This window comes from Watersipora subatra, chromosome 5, assembly GCF_963576615.1.
Source record: "Watersipora subatra chromosome 5, tzWatSuba1.1, whole genome shotgun sequence".
Lineage (NCBI taxonomy): Eukaryota > Metazoa > Bryozoa > Gymnolaemata > Cheilostomatida > Watersiporidae > Watersipora > Watersipora subatra.
The window spans coordinates 42606189-42618571 of record NC_088712.1 but is presented as its reverse complement, the minus strand read 5'-3'; the positions used below and the strand labels follow the sequence as shown (position 1 = coordinate 42618571).

The following is a 12383-nucleotide window of genomic DNA, read 5'->3' as shown; positions in this document are numbered from 1 at the left end:
TAATGATTTTATGCTTGAACAGCTAGATGGTATTGCTAATAAAGATGTCAGTCAATTTCAGGCTGCTTTTGTTTTTGCAGAGATAGACTGTTTTTTTAGTACACTGCAGGATAGTGTGCATAGCCTAAACGCTGGTAATAGTGCTGAAGATAATAGTGAATTATTTTCTGATGTAAATAGGTGTATTATAAACTTAGAGCGCAAGGTTGTAGTATCTAAGAAAATTCACTCTCTACTTACAAGTTCAAAGCAGGTAGCAACGCCTCAGGCTAGTCAGTCACAATCTGAAAGTTTTGCAGATCACACTATTACAGCAGTCTCACTAACAGTAGCATCGCCTACCACTACTTCTAACACCACCACCAATTTTGGTGGAGACCACTCCACCTTTCTCACTTCTGTATCATCAAACACTCTTACTGAACCAATCTTTACTTCAACCCAAACTTTGACTACTGGTACAGGTGTACCAACCATGTCAAACGGAACCGGTGTGGCTACAATGGCGGCTAGTACAGATGTACTGGTCGCATCAGACGTCACAGGTGTGCCGCCTCCAGCCATTGGTGCAGGTGTGAGAGTCGCGTCGGGTGGCACACGTGTGCCAATACAGTCTGGTGCAAGTGCACCAGTCAAAACCCAGGTAAAACAAAACAGTGTTGATGCAGGGCGAGGCAGTGTGTCTATGAGGACACAAAGTCCATTGGTGAGTAGTGCATTAGCCACAATACCAGAGTTTTCAGGCGCAGCAGGGTTTAGGCCAAATAATTGTAGTTATCAAGCCAGCACACTCTTCAACACAGAATCACAGGTAAGGCCTTTGAATCTAAGTATTACTGCTGCGCATGATGAGAATGCCAGGTTTATAGGTACAAGAGTTTCTAGCAACTCCTCATTGACAAGTAGAGACAACAGTCGCTTCAAAAAGTAACCACTCCCTGTTTTCAGTGGCAATAGGTGCGAGTTGGCTGAATTTAAAGCTGTTTGGCTGTCATATGCTCACTATAAATTAGGTTCTGAGGAAGAAAAGGCCTGAGCACTTAAACAGTGTCTGAAGGGGAAAGCTCTATCTCATGTTAGAGTCATTTTATCAAATCAACCCAATGCACATGAGACAATGTGGAAACACCTTGAAGACCTTTACTCAGATGCCAGTGCAGCTGGTAAAAGTACATTTGTACAGCTTAAAAGACTAAAACACCTTACAGAAAATGACATTAATGGGCTGGTGAACTTGGTGAACTCTGTTTTACTGTGTTACAGTCAGTTAGGTAAAGTTAAGCAGCTTTCAGCTTTTACACCAATCCAAGTTGATACGCTAAAATCAAAGTTGCCTCCGATAATTAGGAGAGAATAGATGAGGGTTTACTCAACACTCTTTACCAATGATAGAATGCAACCCTTTACAAAGTTCATGAGATTTTTAGAATTCGAGCGTGACTTCTGCATCAGAGAGTTGGCAGAATACGCAGCAAAACCAACTAAGCATGCCGAGAAGGACAGGAAATTCTGTACTACAGCTAAGACACATATCTCCTTTACTGGGAGTACAACAGGTGGAAAATCATTTTCCTGCCTAATACATACTCATCCAAAAGTTACACACAACACAATGGAGTGCCGACAGTTAAAAAATATAAAAACGAATGATCGGGTAAGTTTTTTAATAAAGCATAAGGCTTGCTTTCGCTGTGCAGGTACACACAAAAGAGAACGCTGAAAGGTTGCAGACAAATGTACCACATGCCAAACGAATGACCATCACACTCTGATGTGTAGAGAGAGACCAGAAAGGAAACAAACAAGCAGTGATGTATTGAAGGCAACTACTGGGAGTCATGCCAGTACCAACCATTCAAAAAGGGATACATCCAATTCAGTATTTCCAATTCAGAGTGTTCCCGTGGCTGGATCTTTGAATAAAGCAGCAGTTTTCTATGATGGAGGATCTAATGCCACCTATGTTGCAAAAAAACTCTGCAAAAAAGCTCAATGGTAAAAATGTGGGAAAGTCACAGTTACGAAGCACAAAAGTTGGGAACAGTGTCACATAGCACTAAACCACTATTTACATAATTCGACTGGTAACGAAGGAAGGACAAACAGCTCCTGTGACAAACTATTCAAGTCCCAAGTCTCAAGCTAGATACACTTCAATCGCTCTTCCTAAAGAAAAATTATTTGGAAGACCTAGTATGAACTGAGGCTAAGGTAGACATCTTAATTGGCAATGACTACTATGGTTATCACCCAAAAACTGAAGTGGACACAGCAGGGGCTCACCTGACCTTACTGTCTGGAACTTTAAGAAGATGCTTACAGGGATTCCATCCCTTTCTCAAGCAGATGATAAAAAGCAACCTGATTGGGGCATCATGCATTGAGGAGAATGATCCATACAATTCATTTTGTAAGAAAAGTGAAGTTCGCACAGGAACATGTTTGACAAAGGCTGAAGTCCAGAAAATGGATCCCTTTATCTGGTCAGAAGAAGTGGTGACCGAGGTACAGCCACGATGTGGTGGCTGCAAGTGTGAAAAATGTCCAATACGAGGACACACATACTCTTTTCAAGAACAGCAAGAGTTGGAAATGCTCTAGAACAATCTCAAGTATGATACAGACTAAGAAATCTGGACAACAACATACCCTTAGTTGATGGATCCTACACTGCTTCCTGACGACCATAAGGCAGCTATTGCAACCCTGAAAAACACTGAGAAAGCTCTCACAAAAAAGAGATGATTGGACCAGCACTTATAGTCACCAAATTCAAGACATGTTAGCCAGAAAAGTGGCTAGAAAGCTTAAACCAGATGAAATCCAGAACTGGAAAAATCCTATTTTCTACATCAGTCATATGGCAGTTGAGAATCCAAACTCATCTTGTACACCCGTGATAATTGTATTTAATAGCAGTCAGAAGTTTAATGGCCAGTTCCTCAATGACTCATTGGCAAAAGGACCTGACCATTATATGACAGGATTATTAGGTATTTTACTCAGATGGCGAGAAAATCGTTCTGTGCTCATAGGAGATGTAAAAAAGTTCATTTCAATTCACATCTATGAGGCGGAACAACAGTGGCATCAGTTCCTTTGGCGAGACATGAACCTCACACAAGAACCTGATACCTATGTTATTACCAGGGTCAATATGGGAGACAGACCCGCACCCACAATTAGTGCTGAGGCCATTCTCAAGACAGCACAGCTGTATAAAGAAGAGTATCCTAGAGTGGCCAGGCTTTTCCGAGGGTCAATGTATCTAGACGATGTGGGTCGAGTCAGTAGAAAATGAAATAGATGCCAAAATCTTGCAGCTGATGCAACAAAATTACTTTCAAAAAGAGGATTCCAGATCAAGGAGTAGACTTTCACTGATTACTCCACAGAAAACAAAACTTCTTGTGTGCTTGGCCGGTCCTGGAATTCAAGATCAGATAAGATTCAGTATAGACCAAGTCTTGACTTTTCACAAAAAAGTAACAAAGTAGTTGCAAAATAAAATCTGATGATATCCTCGAGACCATCCCAAAAGTCCTTACCAAATGCATGGTGCTTAGACAACTTATGTGACTCTACAATCCTCTAGGGATAATCAGTCCATTTGTCGTGATTGGTAAAATGTATCTTAGGGAGACATGGGATTTGGGCATTGGCTGGGATAATGCTCTGCCAGATTCAATGCAGAAAAAGTGGGTAGAGTTCTTTCATCAAATAAGAAATCTTCATAAATTTGAGTTTGCTAAATGTTTGAATCCTGAGGGTGCAGTTGGCAAGCCAATGTTAACAATACTGAGTGACGCTAGTGACAAAGCATATGGGTTTGCAGCATATGTTAGATGGAAGTTGTCGAATGATACATACTTCTGCAGTTTGATTTTTGCCAAGTCATGCATTGCACCTCTCCGAGGACTGTCGACACCTCAGTTAAAACTAAATGCAGCCCTGTTAGCAAAGAGAGGGCAGGAAATCATAGAAAAGGAAATGAGGTTGGAGTTTGACAGGGTTGTGCACATGACCGACTCAGCAACAGTGCTCTGTATGCTTGCCAAAACCTTCACCAGATTTAAACTCTATGAAGGAGTAAGAATTAGTGAGATTCAAGCTGCCATTCCCATCAGCGAGTGGCAATGGGTTGGTGGGGAACACAACACAGCAGATTGGATAAGTCAATTAAACGACCTTTTGATATAGGACCAGAAACAGCTTGGTGGAGAGAACCAGACTTGTTGTACAAAAAAGAAAAGTTTCGGGAACCAAAGGTCAAGATGAAGTTGGACAAAAAGGACCATTGCCAGGAGAAATAACTACAAGTGTTGACAATACCAACAAAATCAATACATCACAGATTCCTGCATTTGGAATTGCCTACGATAAGTATAGTTCTTGTAAAAAACGGATCTGGGTGATAGCTCGACTTACAGCAATAGATGAAAGTAAATTTTTCAATGCTGGCAGAACCAGTAACATCACCACAAAACATATCGAAGCTAGTAAAATATTTCTGAATTAAGTTGTGCAGAGCACAATGACTGTGGAATAGGAGAAAACCAAAACATAGTCGGTATGCAAAGCTGAAGCCTATAAGGGACATAGATGGAATATGGGTAAGAATGGCGAAAGAATGGCTGAAAGAAATCCCCTGAAAAGAGATTCGGAAGATCCTCCCCAAAGATTTCTTCCAGCATTTCACCCTTTAGTTAGACTCCTGATGAAAGAAGCCCATCATCAAGGAGGTCACAGAGGTCGCGATGCAGCTTTAGCACGTTTCTGACACCAGTACCGGGTGCCACAAGGTAGTTTCCTAGCCAGATTCATAAAGAATAATTGTATGCTCTGTCGGATCCGGAAGACTAAATTACTAAGTCAGCAAATGGAAAGCTTCTCATTAGGAAAGCTAGAGCAATCAGAACCATTCTCACATACGATGTTGGACTTTTTTGGACCATATCCCATAAGAGGAGAGGTTTAAAAAAGAACCACTGGCAAGGCATGGGGAGTGGTTTTCACAGATTTTTACTCGAGGGCCGTTCACATCGAACCGGTGTTCTCTTACGACACCAGCTCCTTTTTGATGGCATTACGATAGTTCACCAATATAAGAAGTTGGCCAAGAGTCATTTATTTAGATCAGGGCTCACAGTTAACTCATGCCGAAAAGGGAACTCAAAACAAAATTGGCAAATATCAACAAGGAAACTTTGTACAAAGCAGGTACTGACAACGGCGGCGACCAGGTTTTTGGACCAGCCAACGCACCATGGTATCAAGGATCTGCTGAAGCTTTGATCTAATCCATCGAAAATTGCTTGAGTTTTTGTATGAGTGGAAAGAAATTGTCTGCGGCAGAATATCTTACCGTTTGCACAGAAGCTGCCAACATGTTAAATGAGTGGCCTCTAGGTCGTATGCCGGCTGAAGATTCTACAATAAATCTGTTAACACCTAGCAATCTCCTTTTAGGCATGTGCTGTGCCAACAGTCTGGGAAATATCGCTCTCTCTACCGCATCTGGCAGCACTAGGTTCAGCTTGGTCAATAAAGTAAGTGACAGGTTTTGGAAGCATTGGGTCGAGTTTTTAGCGCCAACCATTACTGCCCAAACAAAGTGGTACACCAAACAAAAAAATCTCAAGGTATGTGACGTGGTGTTAGTTGTTGAATCAAATGTCTTGCGATCTCAATACCATTTGGCACAAGTAATTCAAACCTATCCACAACAGAATGGTATCATTCGCTGAGTAGACTTACAGTACCAGAACTTCCGCACAGGTAAGGAATACAAGACCTACACCGGGACTTCTGTCATTGTATTGAGAAGCGTAAACAAATTAGCTCTGATAGTTCCAATAGAAGAAAAGTAAAGACCACAAACAATAATCACATGTTATCACATCTAATCTCACATTTATTGCATCACATCTATTGGGGTCCTTCAGAACTATAGCTTTCAATCACATCTACTCTTAATTAGTACCATATCTGATCATACACATTGACACATACTGGTTGTGTAGCATATCTGCATTTTTATTTTAGTAGCTTGTCAGACACTCATCAGACAATCCCTTGTGTTCATTTGCTTGGGTACTATCACCTTGTGCTTGTTTATATTTAGTAGTTTCCTATGTTTGACCAACCCCTACCCCTCCGATGTATTGGAGGATTTTTTACCAGGCCAAACATTGGCTTTGTTTAGTTTGTTCACTGTAACCTATTGCAAAGCGCATGATCATCACTACATCTATTACAAGTGTTATCTACGATTGATGGAGATATCATCATCTAGCAACACAATTGAGTTGGAGGCTAGCGAGCATTCTCATTGGATAAGGACTTTGTTGTGTGCAGCGACTTGAGCAGACTTGTGAAGTAACGCTATGCTAAAGCATAAAGAAAAGCGCGAGATTCGAACATTGTTCAGTTTGAAAGTATCAAGCCTTAGTCAGTAGCTGTTGGTCAGATTTCTTAATGAAATTGGACTCTCAAAGGACCAGTAATTTTTGCAAGTAGAAACTAACTTACTTATTTTATCTAGCTTTGAAATACATTATAGTTATAAATGTTCTGTCAATTTACATGTATATACTACTAATATGTTTGACAGCACAATGTGTTAAGATTAATAAAGAACCAGAACGTATATCTTACCATCTGTTGATTTTACTGGATACGTACAGAACTTCCAATACAGCTATTGGAGTGAAAGGCACCTGTTTGTACGCCTTCACTCTGAAATTTTTTCTCAGTGCAAAAGCTTCTATTTGCATTGATATTCTTTTTTATATTTGGTCCTCGAATAGGGCATTAGAACAACAAATGGTTTTCATCTCCACATTATAAACATTGTATCTTTGTTTTCCTACGCTTCTCAAAGCGGTTGTGTTGGGAAGGGGTTTTGTTATACTCTCTATAGCAAGGGTGTCAAACTCATTTTCTCTGAGGGCCACATCAGAGTAATGGTTGTCCTCAAAAGGCCTAATCTAACTTATAATTGTAACAAAATGTAATCAGCTAAAGTAAAATAAACTTAACTACTCTTTGATATTAAATAACTCTGACTTTATTACTTAAAGTCGCAAAAAGAACAGTTGCACAACAAAGCATGCATAACACTTTTTTTTGGAAAAGAATCAGAAAATTACAAAATACCCATTACCATGGGGATACTTTTAGTAAAATTAAAGATTGTGAGCTGCTAAGAACATGAATTTGTTTGCATACACCCATTAAACCTGCCAGCACTAAATAATTATAACAGCACCAACACAAAATCAATATGTAAGCAGCTAAATAAAAAGAAAGAAGATGGTTGACTCAGTTCCCGGCTACATTGTTTAAAACTGTTTTCAGAGGAGATGCTGCCTGGCCTTGAAAGCACCAAGTGGATCTCCTCACTCGCATTCATTAATCATGTTCAGAAAGTAACAGAAAAAAAAGTGTGAGCACAAACATTAAATTATTTTTCTTGCTCGAATTAAATTTAACTCTATTCTAACTGAGTTGAAGAATGCTTTCATTTGTGTTTTATGACAAAATGTCTGACACCGTTTTCCTGTTACCACTCCGTCAATATCTGGTTTTAGGTCTTCGGCAGAGACCATCCTTAGGATGGCATAGAGGTTGTCATCAGTGAGGCGTGACCTGTGCTTGTTTTTGTTCAATTTCATAGTCGAAAACATCTGTTCGCACAGATAGGTGCTCCCAAACATGGACAGAACACGGGTAGCATGAAGTCAAAGCTGTGGTATTAACCTGGGGGGCAGCAAATGATAAAAGTCCCGGATTGAACTTTCCTGGAATTTTGCCGTTTGTCAAAAATCCGGCCATTGTCACTCTGAAGCTCAATTAACTCCATTTAAAGGTGTTGGGTGCAGTTAATACATCGGTGGTGAAAGGATTGTCAAATATGTCAAATACAGCCTGCTGTTATCTGAGGTTCGAAAAGCGTTGGTCAAACTCAGTCTGTAACCGGCTCAATTTGGTAGCCAACTGGGCACATAAAAAAAAATTGTGAAAAGAGGCTGCAACACTCTGACAAACAGGAAACTGGGCAAGATATTCCTGTTTCACATGGGGCATCCATATGTACATCTTACCCTGGAAAACCGTGATAGAGGCGGGCATCTGTGTGATAACTTGTTTCCGTCCTGAAGCCTCTGCTTCAGTTGGGAGAGATGCTCGGTTATGTCACACAACACCGCAAAGTTACACAGCCACTTTGGATCTGACAGTTCAGACAAGGATTTACCTTTACTTTGCATAAAAAGCAATATACTTCCTGAGTTCAAAAAATCACTTGAGGACTCTGCGTCGGCTCAGCCACCACACTTCTATGTGGTACGGCACACCTTCGTTGTCCAAGCCTATCTCCTGCAAAAACAGCTAGAACTGACTGTCATTCAGGGCTCGGGTTCGAAAAACGTTCACTGTTTTCTTTATTGAGGCCTTTATGCCATGCATCCCTAGTTCTTTCCCACACAAAGCTTCTTGATGGATAATGCAATAATACGTTATAAAGGGCGAGTGACAGTTCGTTTTTTAAATTTTACTCATAATTAGTTTAAGCAAGCTGACTTTTACTTCACACATTGCCAGTGGACCATATGTGGTTAATTCCAACATTTTTTCCCAGAGTTATGCATTTTGTGTGCAGACTTCTCTACAGCATCAAAAGGTCCTGCCGCGTCATGGCCTCATGCATTGCAGTTACATCAAACAGCTCCCCAGTGATAGTGAGATCCGGCTTCAGGCTTATAATAAAAATAGATAACTGCGGCGTATCCGTGTTGTATGTGCTTTAATCAACAGCAAAAGAAAAGGCAACGTAACTGCGTGTCTCCTCAGTCAGTTGTGCTTCAATACTTTCTGCTAGTGCTTTAACTTGGCTCATGATGGTATTTCCTAATAAGCTAACATTTTTAAATGTTTCCAACTGGTCAGGACACACTTGCTCACACAAATTCAGCAAGCATTGCTTTAAAAACACTCCTCCTGAAGAACACTTAGCAAGCGACTTATTAAGCCACAATAAAACTAGTGTTCACTGCCATGTTGTTTTTGGCTGTGGATTTCATAAACACACGCTGTTGCAACCGCAGTTTGCTTTTTAATTCGTGGGCAATTTCTTGTTTTTTATTGAAAGCTAGCTTTTCCGTACTTTGCTTCGTGGTTGATGTCAAAATACCAATTCAGATTATACTTTTTGACTGCGGACACCGGCTCGTAAAGCAAAGGCACACCGATATTTCTCCTTGAAGCACAAACAAGTACTAACCTTCCCATCTATCTTAAAACAGTCTTCTGTCAGCATCAACTTTTCTCTTTATTGACATTTTGGGATCTCATTTCCACTCATCAGCATTTAGCAGTGGAGAAGCACTTTGGCCCAGTAGGGCTGAACCGACACTCCGCAGGTATCGGCGTCTAAAGGCTTGTGGGCTTGTAGTTTTTGGCTAAATCACTAGTATAACCTATTTATTTTTACACAATTAGACTTTTTAAGCTCTCGTGGGCCACATGAAATGACGTGGACGAACTTGCAATTGACAGATGTGCTCTTTGGCTACTAGAACTCAAATTGTAGTTGCCAGTAACATACACTTGGTTACTCGTGAACCCGGTTTCTATGCTAATAGTATCTTGCAAAAACTCGGGGCAAGATTTTCCTACCAAAATTGGCACGCTTTTTCAGATTGTTAATTTTCAGCCTTTTCTAAAGTGAATTAGTACAAATGATCTTTCCTGTGATGTTCACCCTGGCTCACGATTTTTCTGAATCTTTTGTAGTAGTGTTTGACAGTTTTTTATGATCCTATTTAATTGAGGAAATTTCCATAGCCACTTCGTTAACTTTTTAACCCTGATTGATTGATGAATTAGATGTGAGTTTCCAAACAGACTTTCTTTATTTGTATATCAGTCCAGAAAACTACAAATAAATCTGAATGATATGATGCAACTTAGCTAAAAGCATAATATGTTAAATTGATATACATATAACATATCAAAGCATAAATAGCAGCACAATAACAAACATTCTTTAATTTCCAAAAGTAATAAAGCAGTGGTGGTCATATAAATTAAAAATTACAATTAGATGTATAGAACGTAAATTCATACCTTGTTTGACTTTCAGGGTTGAAGTTAGCCCTTTGAAATATCCTTTGGAAAAAAACTGCTTTTTAACTTAGAATACCAGAAAGCAGAAATGGCTGCCGACTACATAATAATGTCAGTAAGCGGAATGGTATATAAAATAGAAATACACATGTAAAGTAGTCAGAATGAAACTGACAGCGTAGTCAATAACTCTCTACGTACTGTAGTTGTCTGTAAGTGGCAAGTAGGAAACTGATGAATGGCAAGAAAATATTTGTGCCATATCCTAATACTTCATGATGTCACAAAAACAATATGTTGTACAAAGTTTTGGTAATATTGTGACAGTGAAATCCTATTGCAAGCAGTAACAAAAAGCATCCTGGTGTAAAGTTCATCCTAATACTTCATGATGTCACAAAAACAGTATGTTGTACAAAGTTTTGGTAATATTGTGACAGTGAAATCATATTGCAAGCAGTAACAAAAAGCATCCAGGTCTAAATTTTAAATATATTGACTTGATTGGTTGAATGTTGTGAACACAAAGACCGGACTGCACTGACACAAGCCAAATGAAAGTAGGAAATTTCACAACCAGTTTCTTACACACCTGCTCGGCATCTCGAAAGGTGCCTAGCTTACTTTTCAATAAATGTTTTAAAGTACCATAACTAACACATTTGCCTTTTTTACAATTTCTTGGCAAAACTTCGTTGCCAAATCCTTTAGATCAACTGGCAAAACGGTGCCATATTCAGTTTTAGAGAAGTCATTTAACACACCACACGTTTCCAATTTCTCGATAAATGTTTCGAAATATTTATCCATCAATTTGCCTGTAAAGTAAAAGCCAATTTTCAACCAGCCTTTTTTACTGCTGGCATGCACAGTATTAAGGCTGTACTTACACCTATTTTGTTGCATACTACGAAAAGGAAAGCTTATGCTGCCTGGCTCCCTCTTGTCCTCATTATTAATTCAGAGCCTATGGGGAGGAAAGCTTGTTAGGCTGGCTTCCTCCTGGCTTCATAATTATCTCGAAACATATGGAGAGGAGAGCTTGTTAGGTCTGGCTTCTTCCTGTCCATCTTGTCCAATTTTACTGCTGAGGTCTCTGACATTATTATCCAAGTGTCTAGTCTGTTCATCTAACTTGCAATCTACACGACCTGCAAGCATTATTTATGTCTCACCCGCATAGCCATGTCTTTCTTCCATCCTTCTCTCTAATGCCTCGATCACATCAAGCTCCTCATCTTTTACTTCCATCAAAGTGTGAAGTACCTCACTACTTCACTTCACTGTGTCATGCTCGCCCATCTCCTCAGTTTTCTCCTAGTCACAATCTGCCATGTTTTTTAAATATGTCTTCGTCATTGACTAGCACTCTTTCTTCCGTTTATTTTCACAGCTTCTGACATCAGAATCTGAGAGTGTGCTGTTTTCCCACTTATGGGTTCAACGTAAAGTCTGGTGCATATAAGACTTTCACTGCAAAATTCAAGCAATATTTTTATTTGAGTAATGTACAATGTGCATATAACAAAAACGTGTAAAAGACTGATTCCTATAGCTAAGAGTGCTTGTTTTATATAAAAACTATGATGGCGCAACTGATTTCAAAACATAAACATTGCCAAACACAACTTGGTATTTGTGACACATACATGTAATGTTAGCCAAAAATATATGTTTTATCTTTTAGACACAAAATGACACTTTACAGACAGATGTTTCATAACATTGATCTTGAGAATAAACTTTAAAGGCAGACACCGGATGGGGTTGTTAATGTTAGACACAGTTCATAGTAATGCATTTCAGCAAAGACTGTCAATATAAATAAATCCGTAAACATTGCATAGCTTGTGTAAATGAGTTAACTTTCTGGAAATGAGGTCTCGATGTTGCTGTAACGAGGTAATGTGAGTCAATTAATTGCCTAGCGCCCAATCAATTGGACTGAAATAGTCAGGTCAACACTGATAGGTGAATCATTGGTAATAATTTGTTCTTCTTCTTTGAGATATTTTCATATCTTACAAAATGAGACTATGAGCTTCATTTTGACATATAATTGCAGCGAGCAATGGCTAGCAACAACAAAAACCATATTTAGTAAAATTGATACAAATTATAGAATGTTCATTTATTTATTTTTTACACTTTTGTATTTACAATCTTCAAAAGAAAGTTAAAAACAGTAGCCCACACTTAAGGATGATTTTTACCGGACTAACATCAGAGAGGAAATAAAATTATTTGATGTTTTT

At 39.2% G+C, this 12383-nt stretch overlaps 2 protein-coding genes across 2 annotated transcripts; both read left to right on the top strand.

Moving 5' to 3' along the window:
• The first annotated feature begins 2779 nt into the window (after positions 1 to 2779).
• On the top strand, positions 2780 to 3301 carry LOC137397379 (uncharacterized). Its single transcript, XM_068083669.1, has one exon. It carries the CDS (start codon positions 2780 to 2782, stop codon positions 3299 to 3301), a length of 522 nt encoding a protein of 173 aa, XP_067939770.1.
• A 326-nt stretch (positions 3302 to 3627) lies between these two features.
• LOC137397377 (uncharacterized) lies at positions 3628 to 4200 on the top strand. The gene has a single exon (XM_068083668.1). The coding sequence runs from the start codon at positions 3628 to 3630 to the stop codon at positions 4198 to 4200; it is 573 nt and encodes a 190-aa protein (XP_067939769.1).
• The last annotated feature ends 8183 nt before the right edge of the window (positions 4201 to 12383 follow it).

Coding starts and splice junctions, on each gene's coding strand:
- LOC137397379 (XM_068083669.1), top strand. CDS start 2,780: ATGTTAGCCAGAAAAGTGGCTAGAAAGCTTAAACCAGATGAAATCCAG.
- LOC137397377 (XM_068083668.1), top strand. CDS start 3,628: ATGTATCTTAGGGAGACATGGGATTTGGGCATTGGCTGGGATAATGCT.